At 45.6% G+C, this 19,817-nt stretch overlaps 2 protein-coding genes across 2 annotated transcripts; both read left to right on the top strand.

Annotated features, from left to right (window-relative positions):
• The first annotated feature begins 300 nt into the window (after positions 1 to 300).
• Positions 301 to 4,782, top strand: SPATA31F1 (SPATA31 subfamily F member 1). Its single transcript, XM_044386955.2, is given in 3 exon segments — positions 301 to 309; positions 2,370 to 2,604; positions 2,607 to 4,782. Coding segments are annotated over 3 exon segments (2,247 nt in total). The 3' UTR covers positions 4,610 to 4,782.
• Positions 4,783 to 18,190: 13,408 nt separating this feature from the next.
• On the top strand, positions 18,191 to 19,369 carry CCL21 (C-C motif chemokine ligand 21). The gene is made up of 4 exons (XM_026506325.4): positions 18,191 to 18,358; positions 18,453 to 18,573; positions 18,655 to 18,837; positions 18,933 to 19,369. Exons 1-4 carry the CDS (start codon positions 18,292 to 18,294, stop codon positions 18,973 to 18,975), a joined length of 414 nt encoding a protein of 137 aa, XP_026362110.1. The 5' UTR covers positions 18,191 to 18,291; the 3' UTR covers positions 18,976 to 19,369.
• Positions 19,370 to 19,817: the final 448 nt, after the last annotated feature.

Genomic DNA, 19,817 nt, shown 5'->3' with positions numbered 1-19,817 from the left:
GCAACTTGATATCTGAATTGTACTACATTTTCATGAAGCAACCTTTACTATAAGGTAATTGTCACGTTAAAGTGTGACTTTTTAAATTGCAAGTGTTCAATGCAAATTTGTTTAAATAAGGCACATAATTTTTCACCTTACACACAAAAAAAGAGTAGATCTACCATTTTCACTGATGTAGTTAGTGGTCATTTTACTCTGTGATGCTTGTGACAACCAGAAGTCACCTGAAGCACAGCTCTTTGTTGGGGGACCTGCAGCAATGTTCCTGATTTGCACAGAGGTGTCTACTATGTGGAAATGCTGAGAGTAAGGAGAGAGGTGCTCCAGGACTAGGCCAGGGGATAGTGTTCAAAGTCATTTGGTTCCCTCTCCCTACTATCCCACAGCCCACTCTCACTTCCAAGTCTGTTGTCCTGATCCTGGATTTGTGAAGCAGTTTTTTTTTTTTGGGGGGGGGGGACTTTCATCTACTTATAGTCCAGGTGAGATCTTCTTCTCTATTCATGAAATTGAAAGCTTGTTAATATTCCCTTCAGTCCAGATACATTTGCACTATATCTTGCTGAAACTTCACAAAATATAAATGGCCTTCCAGTACTGGTATAGATTTTTTTTTTAATTTACTATATTTCCTTGGACAATTCAATAGTGACTTTGGAGAGAAAATAATTAAATGGAAAAGGAAATATAGTTAAATGACATCAATGTTTATTGGCAGTTCTTTTATACCGTGACTTCTCTTTGCTCAGTACTTTCAAGAGTTTTCTCAAGAAGAGAATACATGGATGCAACACAGTAAGTCCTGTGTATCTTGAGAGCACTTTCTGTTCCCTTTTCCCCCCCATTTAAAATTTTATCATGAAATATTTAAGCTATACTCTTGGTCTTAGCCCCAGTTCCCTAGAAAACAGAGCCCAGGAAAAGCTTAAGTACAAATTATTTATAGAGAGAATGAAGGAAAAGATAAGTAGGAAAAGATGGAAAGCAAATATAAGGTGGTACATTACAGAGCCAACCCAACTGTCACTTAGCCATGCAGGACAACTCTGGACAGGGAATACAGAAATAGTGTATCTTGTAACAACCTATTGGAGAACAGAGATTTCATCTGCCTGTCTGGTACCCAGCCTTCAAGATGGTCCTTAACAATTTCGTTATATATATATATATATATATATATATATATATATATATTTAATATAAATATATATTGGTGTGTTCCCCATACTTTTTTTACAAAAATGAGAGGATACCATACATACTTGTTTCACTTATATGCAAGAACATATACTAATCTCATCCTTTTTAATGGTTGTGTAGTATTCCATTGTGTGGTTAAATCATAATTTAATTAACCAGCCTCATGTTTGTTTCCACTCTTTCACTATCACAAATAATGATGCAGTGAACATCTTTACACATAAGTCTTTGTGAGTTTATCAGTTGGCTAAATTTATAGAAGAGAAAATGCTAGTCAAGGGCTATGTGCATTTTACATTTCCTATCCCTGTTGCACTCCAAAAGCTTGTTCCTTTTTATGTTCCAACCAGAAGTGTGTAATAAAGCCTTTTTCCCACATATTTCCTAACATATTTTATAATCAAACTTTTTTTTCAATCTGTGAAAGATTTTCTTCTAGAAAATCACCTCAAAACAAGGAAAATAGAATTGAAAACTGCATCTTAGGTGAAACTAGGAAATAGCTAACTATAACCCAGAACTACGGTACCTGAAAATGAAAGGTAGTGGGAAGAAATGTAAGTGCTCTGGCTCAGAAAATAGTCAAACCCAGGAGGTTCCAGGTTCCTTTCGGTTGACTGATGCCATCAAACATCCAACCACTATCCGTTAATCTCCATCATCCTCAGATACTGATATTTTATCCTAGACGTATCAACTCAGGATCACAAGATGGCAGCTCTAGGTGTAAACATTACAGGGGCACTTGAGTTGCTCAACTGGTTAAGCGTCTGCTTTCAGCTCAGGTCATGATATGCAGGTCCTGGGATGGAGCCCCACGCTGGGCTCCCTGCTCAGTGGGAATTCGGCTTCTCTCTCTCCCTCTGCCCCTCTCCGCACCCCCCAACCCCACTCATGTGTGCTCTAAATCCCTCTCCCTCCTTCTCTCTCTCCCTTTCTCTCTCAAATAAATAAAAATCATTAAAAAATAGATAGAAACATTACATCTGCACTTCTTACTGAAGGCAGGAAGCAAGGGGTCATGGGTTGGAGAGCTAGAAGCAAGTTCTCATATCCTGTCTCTTAAATCAGAATGCAAATTCTTCCCCACACCCAGCAAATTTCCTTATATATCTTATTAGTCAGAACTGGTCCATATGTTCATCTTTAGATACAAAGTAGTCTAGAAATTCCACCTCCAGCAGCAGTTGATTCACCATCGCTGGGGCCTGCCCCAAAAGATCCAGGAGTCCATCCAATTGCTCCTGTCCCCCACTGATCAGTCGACTCTGTCCTGGAGCAGCACAGCCCTAGCCAACGTGCATGCTCCCCAACCTACAGCCCTAGAGGCCACTGGGGCCGGTGACCCATCCCCACCCATCACAGACCCAGTGTCAGTCCCCATGCCACACTGTTTGACCAGGCCAAGGCAATATTGCAGAGCCACATCAACTCCAAATGTGGGCAGATTCACCAGGGCAAGGTGCCTGCTCGTGTATATAGCTCTTGGCAGTGCATAATCCCCGGGGGCCTGCAAGTGGCTCCCTTCACCTGCATCCCAGAAAGCAAGCCCCTGGAGCTACAGGCAGCAACTGACCCTGCCCTACAACAGAAAGCTGTGCCCTGGATACCAACGGCCCTTGATCAACAGCAACAAGCCTCACCAGGTGCTGTCACTGAACACCCTAAGCTGCCCCAAGCCCTGTCCAAGGGAGCCATTGAGAAACTGGAGACAACTTTGCGGCACAAGTACCTGGCCTTCTTGTCAGGGCTGCCTGCTCTTTATTATGTGGCTCTCTCTAGGGCCATGGCACCAGCAATCTCTACCCAAGCTGTAATCACAGGAATGGTGCCTGGACCTGGTGAATTCCCAACTGAACCTCTGACTCAGATGATCTCATCTGAAGAGCAGTGTCTGAGTCCTAGGCCATGCTTTCAAGATGCCAACGAGACTTGTGCAGACATTGCAGATGAGATCCAGGTTGAAGAGCAGGTGGAAGAAATGATCAAGATGGTGCCTCTAGAAAGCCAGGCAGAGGTCTCTGGGCCCTACACACCCAAGAAACCCATCTTAGCCAAACTAAATTTCCATCTAAGAAAGAAGATCCTAGAGATACAACTGGGAATTCCCACAAAGGCAAGGTTGTCCAGAGAACAAACTGTAGCAACCCCAGACAACACATCCACACAGGAGTCTCTGGGGAGTCTAAACAACCAAGGAAAAACATTGCTCCAGGATCTCCCCATCCCACCAGACACTCCTCGTGTCCCAGATCCAGAATGGCTCCACCTTAAAGAACAGCTGGCCCTTGAGTTAAAGGCAGTGCAACAGAACCAGAAGCAACCTAGTTCAAGAGCAGTACCTCATGGTTCTGCCCACTGGGCCTCTAAGATCTCACAACCCAGTGGGGACATGACAGAGGCCCAGGTGCTTTGTGTTCAGTTGGAGGCCAGGGTGAACAGCCCCAGCCTGGAGGAGCCCTGGAGCCCTGAGCCCCAAAGCCCTGGCCACAGCAAGGACTCAGCCCAAGTCCCCATGCCGGCAGAAAAGAGAGAGGACCCAGGGAAACCCAAAGTGGCAGGGGACCATGGAGAAGGGGATGCAGGGTTTGCACACTCCTCTACAAGAGACATAAGCCACCCTGATGAAGCCCAGAGGCCAAAAGGGATGCTTCTGAACAGGACACCCCACAGCCCCTGGCGACGGAGCCGTAGCTTTCATCTTGATGCTCCCTGTGAACACGGTACCAGGCATCACCCTCCGATTCAGCTTCCAGAGCCACCTCCAGGAATCCCTGGGGTGAAGGTATCTGAGAAGAACGACCTGCACAGCAGTCAAACCAAGCTTAATGTCATCCTCAAACCAGCAAGGATTCCTAAGAATGCCCAGCCTGTGGTGACCCAGGCACCACAGGGCCAGCTTTTACTGGGCCAACTCATTCAGGGTAAGCCTTTGCAGGGCCAAACTCTGAAAGGTCAGGTTTTGCAGGGACAGGTGATGCCAGTCCATACTCACAAGAGGCCCAGTCTTCCAGAATCAGGCTTGAGAAGTAAGATGAAATCCTTTCTGCACTGTTTTAACTCCAAGGCAAAAGGCAAAGTACGTGAAGAATCCATGTTCTCTACAGCTGGGAAAGTGGCCAACACCAGAAAAGAAAATGTAGAAAAGGGCCTGGCTCCAGCCAAAAGTCCCATGGGGCGAACCGAGACAGATAGGACAAGAGGGGACTCCAAGGCCCAATCTTCTCCCACTGAGAAGCAGGTGGGCCTGGCCTTCTTGGATGGTCCCCATTCCCCAGACAGTAAGCTCCGGCACCGTTCCCACTCTCACCAACTCCATTCTGCCTCAGTCCTGGGCCACCCCCGCCACTGCCCTCGGCACTGTCCTAGAGTGGCTTGTGCCACCCAACCAGGGAACGTACCCTAGGTCTCACCACTCCCCTCAGAGGGAAATGTTGGTCTGCTCAAGAAGACCCAACACAATCAAAAGACTTTGTAGCCTCCCCCAACATCTGTGCCCCTTGAAGAGGACTGCTACTGTCATTTTCATTAACGTGCAGGTGGGGCAGAGTGTCACCCAAAATACACTCTCTGCCTCTAAGCAAAGTGCTGTCTGTCTCCTCCGTCTCTCCAGTGTGGTGTGTTAAGGAAGGCATGGGGGGAGGCTAAAATGTCCTTGCCGTCTAGAGAAGGAGCTTTAACCCACACTTAAGCTGGGTCAGCATTCCACACAACTCCTCCCAGCCCACCCTGGACTGTGGATAAAGGGGCTTGAGCAGAGAAGGAAGGTAAGGTAAATAAAGGTCCGGTTTGAATTCTATCGTGAATTCCCACTGGTGTCCTTAGGCCCAGAAGATCAATGTGGACATGAGGATAGTAGTGATGAGAAGGAGTGGCCAGGAATCCCACAGGCAGAATTCACTGATGACTTCCATAAGGGCCCACAGTCTGCAGGGGAGGTTTTTAGAGGAGTGCCACAGCGCTCCAACCTTGAGGAGGTACTTTGTGTTCATCAAAAGCATGTAGCTAATATGACAGGATGTCAAAAGCAAATGATAGACTCTCCCCTCCTCTGCTCCCTGTTGGTTATTGGCAAGGTCTTTCTGGAGAGCTCATCTGGGAAGCTGCTGTAACCCTCTTGCTTATATCCTGCCTCCGCTGCCTTCCAGCTGCATGGAATGAGTGAGTCTTGGAATGAAGATCACAGTAGACCATGAAGAGGGGCTTGTCCCCACTCCCAAGGGCAGGCAGAGAGAGAATCAGGGAGGGGGAGCGTGTAAATGGAGGTCTGAGTACTTGGGACAGAGGCTGACTGTTCCTGACCATGGCATGATAAGGGAGCAGAGCCTGGAGCCATGAAGCCAACCCAAAGTTCAAGTGCTTTTGGGGGAAGGAGTTGAATAAATCTGAGCTTCAATCTTCTTGCCAATTGTGTAATAAAGAGCAATGTGCTGAGCCTTGTTATCCAAAGGTAATGCAAATTAATTCAAAATCAGAACACTCACCCTGTACCCTACCAAACTGTGACCCAATGTCTTGTACTGATGTAACTAGAAGTACATTGTTTGCTTAGCCCAAATATGAAGCTAGTCACTGAGTTCTAAGCTTGATATCTCTCAGCTTTGCCCCTTTCCTCTATTTTTACTGCTTCTGTTTGTATTCCATTTGCATCCATTCTTGTCTGAATAGTTTAAATAATGGCTCATATCCCTGGGGCTTAGAATAGTGGCTGATCCACAGTAATACCTTAATAGTACTTGACAAAATTCTGAGCTGGGGAGCAGACAAATCACTACATTAGTATGATGAGTTCTATGGAATGGGGGATCCTATCACAGGAGGAAGAACTCAGCTAAGAGGACCCCAGTAAGAATCCAGTAAGATCACAGTAAGAATGACTTTGAGAAGTGTCATTCAACAATAAAAATATTTGAGTACTTACTATATGCAAGGTACTATAGCAAACACAACAATGAAGAAAACAGAGGACTTACACAACAGAGCTCGTGATCTCATGGGATAGAGTATCACATGCCAATATTGTCTAATCAAAATATATGCTTGGATGTCCAATATTCATCTCAAACTATAGAAAAGTGAGCAACTGATTCCCCACCCATCACCATCACGCAATCACACTTCTAGGACAGTATTTACCATATCACTTAATGGCAACTCCATCTTATCATTTTCTCAGGACAAAAATATTGGTGTCATCTTTGACCTTGTTTCCATAGTCTATATCCAATCCAGCAGCAAATCCTGCTGTCTCCGCCTATAAAATGAACTGAGAACATGACCACTTCTCACTGTCTGCTACTATGATTACTGCAGTAGCCTTATAACTTTAATTTCCCAGCTTCTTCCTGAGACCATATCTCAACAATCTGTTCTCAACACAGAAGCCTGATGGTCCGCAGGGAGGGTCCTGGCTAGCTGTGGATGATTCGATAGAAAGAGAAGGAGAGAGAGAGAGAGAGAGAGATAATAGAAGGTAGATGTAAAACCATGAGAATGGATAGGATCACCAAAGAAATGAGTGTAAATGAAGGAGAGATCTAAGGACTGGGCTCTGAGATACTCTAACAAATTAGGGGCTGGGGCAAATGCAGGAACAAATAAGTAGAGACTGCAAAGTAGTAGCTAGGGAGGTAGGAAGAAAAACAGAATATAATATACTGGAAGCCAAGAAAGAAGAGTATTGCAAGGAGAAAGTGAGCAACTGCATGAAAATTTGCCAATCAGCCAAGTAAGATGAGGACTCAGAGATGATTGTTAGGTTTAGCAACATAAAGATCATTCATGATTTGAGAAGAATAGACTCAAGTGAGTAAGGGAGATGAAGGTGTGATTGGAGTGGATCCAAGAGAGAATGGAAGAGCAATTGGTGACAGCAAGTATAATCAACAGTTTCAAGGAATTCTGTTCCACAGACATGCAGAAAAATGAGGACATAGACTAGGGTTTTTAAAGGTGGGAGACATAGCATGTTGGACATTGATAGAAAAGACCCAATGGAAAGGAATAAGTTGACAATGCAGGACAGCAAAGTAACAGAATAGGAGTGAGTCTCCAAAAAGAGGGGTTGGCCTTGACTAAGCACAGACACTGGTGGTAAGTAAAAAGAAGGTGACATTAATGAGGGAGGACTTTGTATATCAAGAGAAGAAAGGTTTCCCCACAAATAAGAGAGTGGGGACAAAGATCTAGAAGGGAGAAAGAGGAGCTAGGAAAGGATCATAGCAAATAGGGGGGAAGGACAAAATGGAAAGCCAAAGCCAGAGGTGGAGCAGAATTCTAGAAATTACTGTGGTGAGTTATTTTTAGGACCTAAGAAATCAGTAGTAGCACGTGAGCCCAGGTGGTCAGAAAAAGTGGTTGAAGTTGGTGATCATATGTGTAAAACAGTTGCTCTTGGAACACAGTAGAAGAGATGGCAGAGAAAGCTCTAAATGCATGGAACATAAGGAAGAGGAGGGGGCTTGAGACAAGAGAAATAGGGCAGCTGTGATGTCCTGGTGTCCACCCAGGGACTAGGGTAGTTTGGAAGTGGGAAGAGAGAACTGGAAGGCAAAAAGACAAAGAGGCTGCCCTGAATGGATGGAAAGAATCTCTGTTTTGAACACTCTGTATCTCTCAAAAGGTAGCATCTCACCTTCTGACCTACCTCACGGGAGCCAAGAGCTCAAGGAAGTGGAGGAAGTGCTGTAGTGTCCCTATAATGTGGGATGGGGGACTATGGGACACCCCTGCCTTACTAATACCTAAGGAAATCCAGGATGACTCAACATCCCATCAAACCAACAGGTGGCAGGACTCTCTTCCTCTGATAGAACCCAGTGTGTCCACTGCTAGCAGGATGCAGAAAAGCCAGGATGAGAAGAAGCATGAATGTGTTCCTCCTCTGAATGGTGACTCTGCCTAAAGGATGGGAGCTCAGCCCCTGTTGTGACCCTCAGGGTAAGGAGGCACAGGGCCCAGTCCTGCTGAACCAACACCCTCCAGGTGTTTTCCTAAAGCATCCCCAGAGATCATGGGAGGTCTTGTGACAGGCACATCCTCCCTGCCTGGGGGGAGTTGGGCAGACAGCCACAGAGCAAGGAGATAAAAGAGGGAGGCACCATGAAGGGAATGACCCAGAAAGGTCACAGCAGCATCATGTGGGAAGCCAAGGTTAATGTGCACACATCCTGACTTAAGTGGAACAGGTCCTTCCCATGGTCCCCACAGGCTCCTACCTGTCCCAGAGCAGTGTGAGTTCATAGTGCTGGCTAAAGTCCTACAACAGAGGGTTGAGGGCATAAAGATGAGCCGGAACAAACGCCTTCAGGATTCTCAGTTTTCAGCAAAGTCAAGAGCTGAGAGAAGACAGGCTCAGAGCCTGTGACTCGTGTTCTTGAGGGATGAAGCCTTGTTCATCTCATCCCATAACCCTAGCACAACCCCCACCCTCCAGCTTTCCCTAGGCTCAAGAGAGGTAAAATCAGAGTAAAAGGCCCCTGGAGGATAGAAACTCAAGCATTTACAACTCCAGAATTGATGGAAGATGCTAAGAATATATCAGTGCTTGCTCAGGAACTCTGGAGTTCACCTCTGGCCCTCTGAAGTCACATGTCCTGGTGAAAGGTTCTGACCTTCTGGAGCCCTTCCCTTGACCTCTGCAGAGGACACCTAAGAATTCTACGGAGAGAATTTCAGGCAACTGACCACCTGCAGTGGAGGAAAGTGGCTTCTCCACAAAATCGCTTCTCCTGTCAAGCACTGAGTCCTAGAGAATAGAGACCGTGACTGCTTCATTGTTGTACCTGCTTACCACAGCTCATCCAGGGAGAGCAGTGAACACAGAATGAGAACAGGAATAAACCCCACAGATGCTACTCTCTGCACCACGTGGGAGGGGGCTGGGCTTCTGCTCTTTCCCAGCCACCCAAAGCCTAACCTTCTACCTGCATCAGGGGCCCATGGCAGAGGTGGGGCTGTCATAGAATGAAGAACAAGAACAGTTGCTGCGTCCAATGTAGGAAGAGGAAAGAAGGGAAGACAGCCTGGACTTCAGGTGGGGAGATGAGGAATGAATACAATGCAGGAGTGTAAGGTGCTGGGGGACACAGAGGACCAGATCCCTATGCTCTGGCTGGGCCTGCAGAGGACTGTTCATTCCTATCCCCAGAGACAGTGAGGCCAGGACCCTGAATACTTGGTCTGGATGAGAGCATGGGGAGGGAAAGGGGGCCTGGGAAGGGGCCAGAGGGAGATCTCTGTTTCCAGAAGGAGGGGTGGGCTCTGCCAACTGCCCCCCCTTTTCCCGCCTTGCGCCTCTTCTCCACTGTAACTTCTCTGGGTCCATGGCCAGGCAAGGAGCATATTGGGGGCTTTCCAGAGTGTATCGCTCCCAAGGTCGAGCCTGCTACACAGGCCACAGGGGCAGGACCCTGGGCAGGCAACTGGACCCGTGGGAATCCAGACGGCGGGAAGGGAACGGAAGCCATCCCTTGCGGTAAATGACGCTGGCAGCTGGGGAGTGTCAGGGGAGAGGGGCAGGGTAAAGTGAGAGGCCAGAGCAGAATCCCACACATAGTCAGAGACACATGGACACAGATATCCAGCCACACAGATACATAAACACAAAGACACACATAAATGTTGCCACTCCAAAACTAATTCAGAGTACCCAGAGACATGTCAGGAAACACACCTACTCAGACTCAAGAACATCCTGAGTCAGACATGCAGGAGCAGATGCTGGCACAGGCACACATGCAGGCACAAAGACAGTCTCCACGCTTGCAAACAGACACAGACCATCTTGCAGGCCTACAAACACAAATGCAGTCCAAATTCATCCCTCAAAGTTGCTCTCCTCCATAAAGCCTCCTGGAACACTTTAAACCAGGCCTGTCTCTCTCTCCTCTAAACTCCGCTTTCTAATTTCTGTCTCATTGCTTGTCCTTTAATAAGGGCAGTCTTGGATTCACATGCATACCCCTGGTCTCAGCAACTTGGCTGTGGGCTTTCAAAGAAATGACAAGGTCAGCAAGTGAGTCCACTGCCCTCTTCAGCAGCCCCATCCCTCACCTACACACCCATCCCCATCCCCAGGAGTGTCCCCACTTTACTGCAAGGTCCTGACCCCCAGCCTCTCAGCGGACACAGTCCCTAAGGGAAGAATAAAGCAGACCTTTCAAGATAATGCTGGTGGGTATTACTCCCAAAATCTTTACCTGATGTTATGCTTACCACTGTCTACCTCCAATCTGTAACCAACTACATCAGTGCTATTCTAAGCAGTTACCTAACCCTAGATAGCTACACACTGAATAATGTCTGCACCTCCACTAGGCCCACAAATATAACACATTTGTGACAGTATGGGTCATCTGCACTCCAGGAACTCAGTAGCTCCTTCAGTAACATCTGCATAGTTATCAGGGCAGGATGTCCCTGGAGGGTTCAGTGTTCAGCTGAGAACCCAGGAGCACCAAGGTGCCCAGGCTGTTTGACCCTTGTTAGACAGAAAGTCATCCAATTCTCTGTGTTCCCTTCCCCAATGTCTACATTCCTGCTTATCCTGAGGATCAAAAGAGGGGCTTGTTTCAGGGTTGCAAGCTCCAGACCCCTGCACCAACCTTAGGGTTCAAGTGGAATTACGGGTGGAATGAACCCAGGCCAGCAGCTGAGTGCAGAGAAAAGGCCGTGTGGCAGACTTGAGTTCCCAGAGAAGGATAACAACTCCTTCCATTGTCTCAACCCCTCTCCTTTGGACTGTATCTATACCAGGGCTCCACTACCTTCCAGACTCCCTCACTGCCTCCCTGCCATGACCCCCACTTCCACCTCATAGGCTCATTAACCTGCAGCCTAGTGTGTGGCAGACTTGCTGTCACCTTCTTGCTCTGAGAGCAGATCTTTCCAGTTCTGGCTTTTTGTTCGGTCAAGTATCTACCTCCAGTAAAGCCTCTACTCTTTACCTTGCTTTTCTCAGCACCCCTAACTTAGGTTCTAAGTCCTAGGAATAAGCACAGAGGCCCCAATACTCCAGGATGAAACATCTCCCTATAGCTGATCTACCACTACAAGCTCAAGTTCAGAATTAGGGACTTATAGTAGATCCTAGGAAAAGCCTCCTGAGTGGAGGAAAGGCAGTCAAGGATGGGACCTAAGGGGGCTGTGGACACCATCTGACAAAAAAAGAGCCTCCCTCCATGATGCCATAAACAAGGAAAAGAACAAGACATCTTGGAAGATAGAGGGAACCCGGGATTTTAGGGGAGGAAATAGCACAGTCCCCAACTCTTCCCAGCCATGCTCTCCCTTTTCCTATATATTATGCCAGGCCAGAAAGTCCCATCCCTCAGGAAGGTTGCAGGTGTATCACTCTAGCTTCCCCTTCCCCCAAACCATCTTTGTTACCTACTACAGGCTCCGTGCCCATCTGGAGTTTGGGATGGGGAACAAAATAGACCCAGGTGGCTCTTCCATCCCCACTCCACCAAATGTTTGAAAGTACCTGGAGAACTTTTAAAAAATGCAGATCTTTTGGCTCTATTCTAAGATTCTATTTAAGATGGTCTGGGGAGGGGGGGTGTCTGGGTGGATCAGTCAGTTGGGCGTCAAACTCTTGATTTTGGCTTGGGTCATGATCTCAGGGTCATGGGTTTGAGCCCCAGGTTGGGTTCCACATTCAGCACCGAGTCTGCTTGTCCTTCTCTCTCTGCTCCTTCCCCTGCTGGCTCTCTCTCTCAAATAAATAAATAAATAAATGAAATCTTTTTTAAAAAAAAAAAAGATGGTCTAGGGTGGTGTCTCTAATTCTGTATTTTTAATGAGCTCTTTATGTGATTCTGAGTACAGCCAAATTTGGAAACAGTAGAAACACTTTAATATGATATGACTCTGGAATCATCTACATGCCCCCCGCCCAGACCCATGATATCCTACCTCTCTGGGAACTCTTCAGAAACAGAATGCTCACTCCTTACTTAGTCACTTCCACAGAGGGTGGGGTAGGTGGGAAAGGAGAAATCGAAGATATGGGAATTAAAAGCTTTCTGGTGCCAGGATCTACCATCAGACCAGGTAAATGGCCCAAGAAATCTTATCTCTTTGTTTTTGCCCAGTCCTGTGCCAAGAATGCCAGCCTCTTGCCAGCTGAGGCACTCCCTGCTCTGCTTAAGGTCTCAGCCTGTTGTAAAACCTCAGGCTCAAGAGCTCAATTATCTCTCCTTTAATTCACTCATATTCCAGTCCCTCTACTCAGTGGGCCTTGGGATAAAACACCGCATCCTCATCCCCATCCAACAATATTCCCATCTCCAATCCCCAACCCCTCTGCATCTCACAAAAACACCCCTATCATGGGTGTAATCTTTCTGTCACTATCTTGTACTTGGCCCACCCTGTCCTGACTTTATTGTTCCCAATTCTTATCCTTTCCACATCTCTCTATGGTCTCCCTATCCCCATACAAGCTGTCCTTCAGAAATCTGGGCTAAGCCTGGGGAGGAGGGGGCATGGTACAGAGTTTAGCACGCTGGGAACTAGATGGATTTTCCAGTCCTAACCTAATAATCGCAACTCTGAGGTCCCAATCTGGTTTTAAACATAGATTCAAATCATGACCTAATAATACTCACACCATACATGAGCATAAATTCCAAATGGATAAAAGATTTAAAATGTTAAAAACTAAACTACAGGAACGACAGCATGCAAAATGGCAGAGTAGTAAGCTCTAGGGCTTGGTCCCCCATTGAAGCAACCATTGAACTGGAAAGAGCAATTGGAAGTACCTATTTCAGAACTCTCTGTAACTTGATTAGATACTTATAACAATCAGGGGTGTGTTTGATGAAGGGAGAGGATGCTTGATCTTTCATAAGAGAGCATGATGCATCAACTGGCTACTAGCTAACGCTGTAGGGAAAGTGGCCCACATTCCTGGAGTGTCTGGCTGGTAGCAGAGAATCTTGTCCTCCAAAAATTAGGGATTGTGCATTTTGGTTGGTCTGGTGGTTCTCTGAGGGACAGGTGCAGATGCATGCCTTGGTTGCAGCCCTCTTGGGCTGCAGCAGCTTCCACAGTGGCATAAATCACAATATTAAAAGAGACAGAACCATTTTAATGGGAGACAGAGAAACCTTTGTCAGGCCACTGCGAACTGCAGAGATAACAGAACAGAAACCTCAGGGACCACACACAACAAAGAATACACACCTGGCAAAAATTGCTTGGAAAAGTCAAATCATGTGGCTGCAGCCCTTAACAAACAAATATCTGCAACCCCTGAGGAATGAAAGAATCAGATTTCCACAGATACCACATTATAATATTCAGAATGTCAAGTTCTCAAAAAAAAATTACAGGACATACAAAAAAACAGGAAAATATAGCCCATTCACAGGAGAAAAAGTATTTGACAGAAATCATCCATAAGGAAGCCCACACATTGGACATACTAGATGAAGACTTTAAATTAACTGTCTTAAATATGTTCAAAGAGCTGAAGGATACCATGGGCAAAGAACTAAGGGGAATCTCAAAAATGATGTATGAACAAAATGAGACTATCAATAGAGAGGTACAAATTATTAAAAATGAAACAAAAATTCTAGAGCCAAAAATGCAATAATTTAATTTTTAAAGATTTTATTTATTTATATGAGAGAGAGGTGGGGCAGAGGGAGAGGGAGAGTGAGCATGGAGTCTGACTCAGGGCTTTATCTCAGGACCCTGAGATCATGACCTGAGCCAAAGCCAAGAGTTGGACACTTAAACGACTAAGCCACCCAGGTGCCCTGAGCCAAAAATACAATAATTTAAGTGAAAAAATTCACTGGGGAAATTCAACAACAAACGAGAAGGAGAAGGAAGGATCTTGAAGATAAGGCAATTGAAATTATTGAGTCTGACTTGAGTATAAAACCTGAAACCATAAAACTCCTAAAAGAAAACACAGACAGTAAGCTCTAAGACATCACTCTTTAAAAAAAAAGGGGGGGGGATTTTATTTGAGAGAGAGAGAGCTCAGAGCAAGTACGAGAGAGAGAGAGAGCACAAGCAGGGGAAGGGGCAGAGGGAGAAGCAGACTCCCCATTGAGCAGAGACCTAACTTGGGGCTCGAGCCCAGGATGCTGGGATCATGACCTGAACCAAAGGCAGACGCTTAACCGACTGAGCCACCCAGGCACCCCTCTTTAACACCAGTCTTAGCAATATATTTGGGGGGGGGCAATCTCCTTTAGCAAGGACAACAAAAGCTAAAATAAACAAATGGGATTATATCAAGCTTTTGCACAGCAAAGGAAACCATCAACAAAATGAAGGGCAACCTACTGAATCAGAGGAAGTATCTGCAAATCACACATCCAAGAAGAAGCTAATATCCAAAATATATGAAGAATTCATACAACTTAATATTTTAAAAAACCCAATTTAAAAATAGAGGATCTGAATAGACATTTTTCCAAAGAAGACAAACAGATGGCCAACAGGCATATGAAAAGATGCTCAACATCACTAATCATCAGGGAAATGCAAATCAAAACAATGAGCTATCACCTCACACCTGTCAGATTGGCTATTACCAAAAAGACAAAAAATAACAAGTGTTGGTGAGAATGTGCAGAAAAGGGAACCATAGTACACTGTTCATGGGGATGCAAATTTGTGCAGCAATGGAAACAGGTGGAGGTTTCTATTGGAAAATAAAATAAGAAATGAAAAAGAAGACATTCCAACTGATACCACCCAAATACAAAGGATCATAAGAGATCATGATGAAAAGTCATATACCAACAAACTGGATAATCTAAAAGATTGGATAAATTCCTAGGAACATACAACCTACCTAGACTGAATCATGAAGAAATAGAAAATCTAAATAGACCTATAACTTGTTATGACATTAAATAAGAAAAAAAAAAAAAAAGCTTCCAAAAGAGAAAAGCCCAGGACCAGATAGATGGTCCTGGTAAATTCTACCAGGTAAATCCTTCACTGGTGAATTCTACCAAACATTTAAAGAAGAATTAATACCAATCCTTCTGAATCTCTTCCCCAAAACTGAAGATAAAGGAACACTCCCAAACTCATTTTATGAGGCCAGCCTTACCCTGATACCAAAGCCAGACAAGAACACTGCAAGATAAGAAAATTACAGGCCAATATCCCTGATTAACATACATGCAAAAATCCTCAACAAAATACTTACAAACCATATTCAGCAGCACATTAAGAGTCATACACTATGATCAAGTGGGATTTATCCCTGGGATGCAAGGATGGGTCATATATTCTAATCAACAAATGTGAAACACCACATTAACAGAATGAAGGATAAAAATTATATGATCATCTCAACAGATGGAGTAAAAGCATTTGACAAAATTCAACATCTTTTCATGACAAAAACTCTCAATAAATTAGGCATAGAAGGAACGTACCTCAATATAAATAAGGTCATAGATGACAAGCTTTCAGCTGACATCATCCTCAAGAGTGACAGTTTGAAAGCTTTTTCTGTAAGATTAGGAACAAAACTGGAGCACCTGGCTGGCTCAGTCAGTAGAGCTTGAGACTCTCAATCTAGGGGTCTGAATTCATTCCCCACATTGCGCATAAAGTTTACTTAAAAAAATATATATATTTGGGGCACCTGGCTGCCTCAGTTGGTAGAACATGTGACTTGATCTCAGGGTTGTGAGTTTGAGCCCCATATTGGGGAAGATTAGGAACAAAACAAGAGTGCTTACTATGATCACTTCTATTCAACTCAGTACTAGAAATCCTAGCCAGAGCAATTAGGCAAGAAAAAGAAACAAAAAGCATCCAGATCAGAAAGGAAGAAGTAAAACTGTCTCTGCTTGTAGATGTCATGGTCTTATATATAGAAAAGCCAAAGGACTCCACCAAAAAACTGTTTAATAAATTCAATAAAGTTGCAGGATACAAAATCAACCTACAAAAATCAATTGCATTTCTATACACTAACAACAAACTATCTAGAAGACAAATTAAGAAATAATCTCACTTACAATATCATCAAAAACAATAAAATACTTAGGAATAAATTTAACCACAGAGGTGAAAGACCTATATACTGAAAAATATAAGACACTGATGAAAAATTAAAGAGGACACAAATAAATGGAAAGATATCCTGTGTTCTCTGATTGGAATATTAATATTGTTAAAATGTCCATATTACCCAAAGTGATCTGCAGATTCAATGCAATCTCTATCAGAATTCCAATGGCATTCTTTCACAGAAATAGAAAAAAAGAAAAATCTAAAATTCACATTGAACCATAAAAGACTCCAAATAGCCAGAATCTTGAAAAAGAAAACTAAGCTGGAGACATTACACTTCCTGATTTCAAACTATATTAAAATGCTATAGTAATCGGGGCTCTTGGGCAGCTCAGTCAGTTAAGGATCCAACTCTTGATTTCGGCATCGGGCTCCGCACTGGGCATGGAGGTGTGGAGAATCATCAGAGAAATGCAAACCAAAACCACAATGATAGGGGTGCCTTGGTGGTGCAGTCCTTAAGCATCTGCCTTAAAAAAAACCACAATGACATATCACCTCATTCCTGTTAGAATGCCTAGTATCAAAAAGACAAGACATAGGGGTGCCTGGGTGGCTCAGTCGGTTAAGCGTCGGTCTTCTGCTCAGGTCCTGATCTCAGGGTCCTGGGATCGAGCCCTGCATCACATGGGGCTCTGCGCTCAGCGGGGAAACTACTTCTCCCTCTCCCTCTGCCCCTCCCCCCCACGCTGGTCCTCTCCCCCTCTCTCTCTCTGCCCCTCCCCCAATCATGTTCATCCTTGTGCTCTTGTGCGCACTCTCTCTCTCTCTCTCAAATAAATAAGTTAAAAAGAAAGACAAGAGATAACAAATGTCGGAGAGGATGTGGAGAAAAGGGATCCCTGTACTTTGTCGATTAGAATGTATATTGCCACATCCATTATGAAAAACAGTATAGATATTCCTCAAATAATTAAAAATGAACTATCATATGATCTTTTGGGTATATAGCCAAAGGAAATGAAACCACTGCCTCAAAGTGATATTTGTCCTCCCTTGTTCACTGTATCATTATTCACAATAGCCAAAACATGGAAACAACCGAAGTGTCTATTGATGGATGAATGGATAAAGAAGATGTGGTATATACATACAATGGAATATTATTCAGTCTTTAAAAAGAGAAAGAAACTTTGAAACAACATGGGTGAACCTGGAAAGCCTTTTACTAAGTGAAATAAGCCAGACAGAGAAACACAAGTACTACATGGTATCACTTATATGTGCAATTAAAAAAACATTAAAACACAGAGAAACAGAGTGGTGGTTGCCAGGGGTGGGGGGCAGGGAGAGAATGGGAAAGTGTTGGTCAAAGGGTACAAACTTTCAGTTATAAGATGAATAAGTTCTAAGGACTGAATGTACAACATGGTCACTGTAGTTAATAATACTATATTGTATACTTGAAAGTTGCTAAGAGAGTGTATCTTAAACATTCTCACCACAAAAAAAGAAAAAGGTCACTATGTGAAGTGATGGAGGTGTTAATTAACTTGATTGTGGTAATTATTTCACAATGTATACCTATATGAAATCATCACATTGTAAAGCTTTAAATACATACAATTTTAGTTTTCAGTTATACCTCCATAAAGCTGCGTGGAAAAAACGAGGGGAAATCTTCATAGCCTTGGATTTGGCAATGGTTTCTTAAATATGACACCAAAAACACAGGCAACAAAAAAATAAATAGGCAAATTGGCCAAAGGTGGAAAGAGGGCCTGACAGATCAACTGATATTGAGGAGAAAGACTCCGGCAGTTTGGGACCCTGCTGAGCTGTGTGAAGTCTTTGTTTCCGTATACTAGTGAGGCTGGGTGCCAGGACAGGATCTGCCTTGCAGGAAGGAAAAGGAGGGAGATCCCTATTCTTGCCTGGACGGAGTGACTGGGGTGGAGGAAGTGAAAGTGTCTGCCTGCATAAATAGGCAACAGACCAATCCCAGCCGACACACGGACCCCCAGCTTGCAGCTGTCCACCTCTCCCACCGCTCTGGCCTCACACTCACCCTCTACCACCGCCATGGCTCAGTCACTGCCTCTGAGCCTCCTTGTCCTGGTCCTGGCCTTCTGCATCCCCTGGACCCAAGGTACCAAGGAGGGAGTTGCCTAGGATGGGGACAAGGGGAGGCCTGGGTGGAAGCCTACAAGAAGCCCTGGCTCCCTGTAAACCCCACCCTGCAGGCAGTGATGGAGGGGCACAGGACTGCTGCCTCAAGTACAGCCTAAGGAAGATTCCCGCCCGGGTTGTCCGAAGCTACCGGAAGCAGGAGCCAAGCTTGGGCTGCCCCATCCCGGCTATCCTGTGAGTGCAAGGTGGGTGCAGCTGAGTGGGGAGGGCGTGGTGGGCAAGACTAGGACAGGCTTGCTAATGCCCAACCCCCAGGTTCTCACCTCGGAAGCGCTCTCAACCAGAGCTGTGTGCAGACCCTAAAGAGACCTGGGTGCAGCAGCTGATGCAGCGTCTGGACCAGCCACCAGCTCCACAGAAACCAGTCCAGGGCTGTAAGAAGGACAGAGGGGCTCCCAAGTCTGGCAAGAAGGGAAAGGGCTCCAAAGGCTGTAAGAGGTGAGGAAGCTAAAGGGACAGGGGAGGTGGGGGAAGGGAAGTGAAGGGGAGCCTCCATCAGCCCCTCAAGTCCCTCCCCTCTTCTGCCCTCCCAGGACTGAACAGCCACAGGCCCCAAAAGGGTCTGTAGCACAGTGACCAGCCTGAAGCCCAGGAGGTCCCCACCAGCCAGACCAGGGCTTGGAGCCCCGATCCAAGGAGCAAGAAGTGGGCTAGGAGAAAGGGTGGACTCAGGGGCCCCAGAGCAACCACCTCATGCTGGCCTTGCCTCACCCCTTCTCCCGCTTCAACCATCCCTTCTGTATTCCCAGCCCTACCCTGCATGGCTGAGTTGCCCATACCAGGCCAGGCCCAGAAAGGCAGAGGAGGGAGAGTCTCCCAGAAAGAGTGAGAGGAGGCAGCAGGACTGTCCCTCTGAGGAAAGGTCACCCAGGACCCTCTGGACCTGACCCTGCTCCCACTGCACCCCACTGCTTCCTCGTAAATATGATTTATACCTAACAATAAAACCTGTTCTGGCTTCCCACCCAAATATCTGTCCAGTGTGTTTGTGTCCATGGGGAAGCCAGTGTCACTACAGGGTGGGTTCACACACTCTGGGGTCCCAACCAAGAGCTACACCTGGCAAATTCTATTTTCTCACCTACTCCAAGAGTTTCTTTGCCCCCCAGGTCCCCTGGCAGTAGAAGAGACTGGGGCTGCCCCTTGTCTCTGAGAAATCCCCGTCAATGAGAGATGGTGGGCCCACAGCACACATACCCAAAGGCTCTGCAGGCCTCTGAGACCCTGAAAAGAGCCCTTTCCTGATTCTGTCCAGCATTCTCTCACTCCAGGAGTGACCTCCAGATCTTTTCCTAGCTCTACCTGGGACTGCCTCTACTTTCCCTGCGGCCTTCTGAATGTGAACTCCCAAGTCCTTCTTTGGAAGGGTCCCAGGAGGGAGACCTGTAACACAGGCAAACTCAAATTCTACTAAAACC

Source organism: Ursus arctos, unplaced genomic scaffold (assembly GCF_023065955.2).
Source record: "Ursus arctos isolate Adak ecotype North America unplaced genomic scaffold, UrsArc2.0 scaffold_18, whole genome shotgun sequence".
NCBI lineage: Eukaryota > Metazoa > Chordata > Mammalia > Carnivora > Ursidae > Ursus > Ursus arctos.
The sequence above is the reverse complement of the archived record's forward strand: the minus strand, read 5'-3'. Positions and strand labels throughout refer to the sequence as shown.

Excerpts from the sequence above, each read along its gene's own strand:
- CCL21 (XM_026506325.4), top strand. The coding sequence starts at position 18,292 with ATGGCTCAGTCACTGCCTCTGAGCCTCCTTGTCCTGGTCCTGGCCTTC. Across the intron at positions 18,574-18,654 it reads TGCCCCATCCCGGCTATCCT|GTTCTCACCTCGGAAGCGCT; the intron begins GTGAGTGCAAGG and ends CCCAACCCCCAG. Across the intron at positions 18,838-18,932 it reads GGCTCCAAAGGCTGTAAGAG|GACTGAACAGCCACAGGCCC; the intron begins GTGAGGAAGCTA and ends CTGCCCTCCCAG.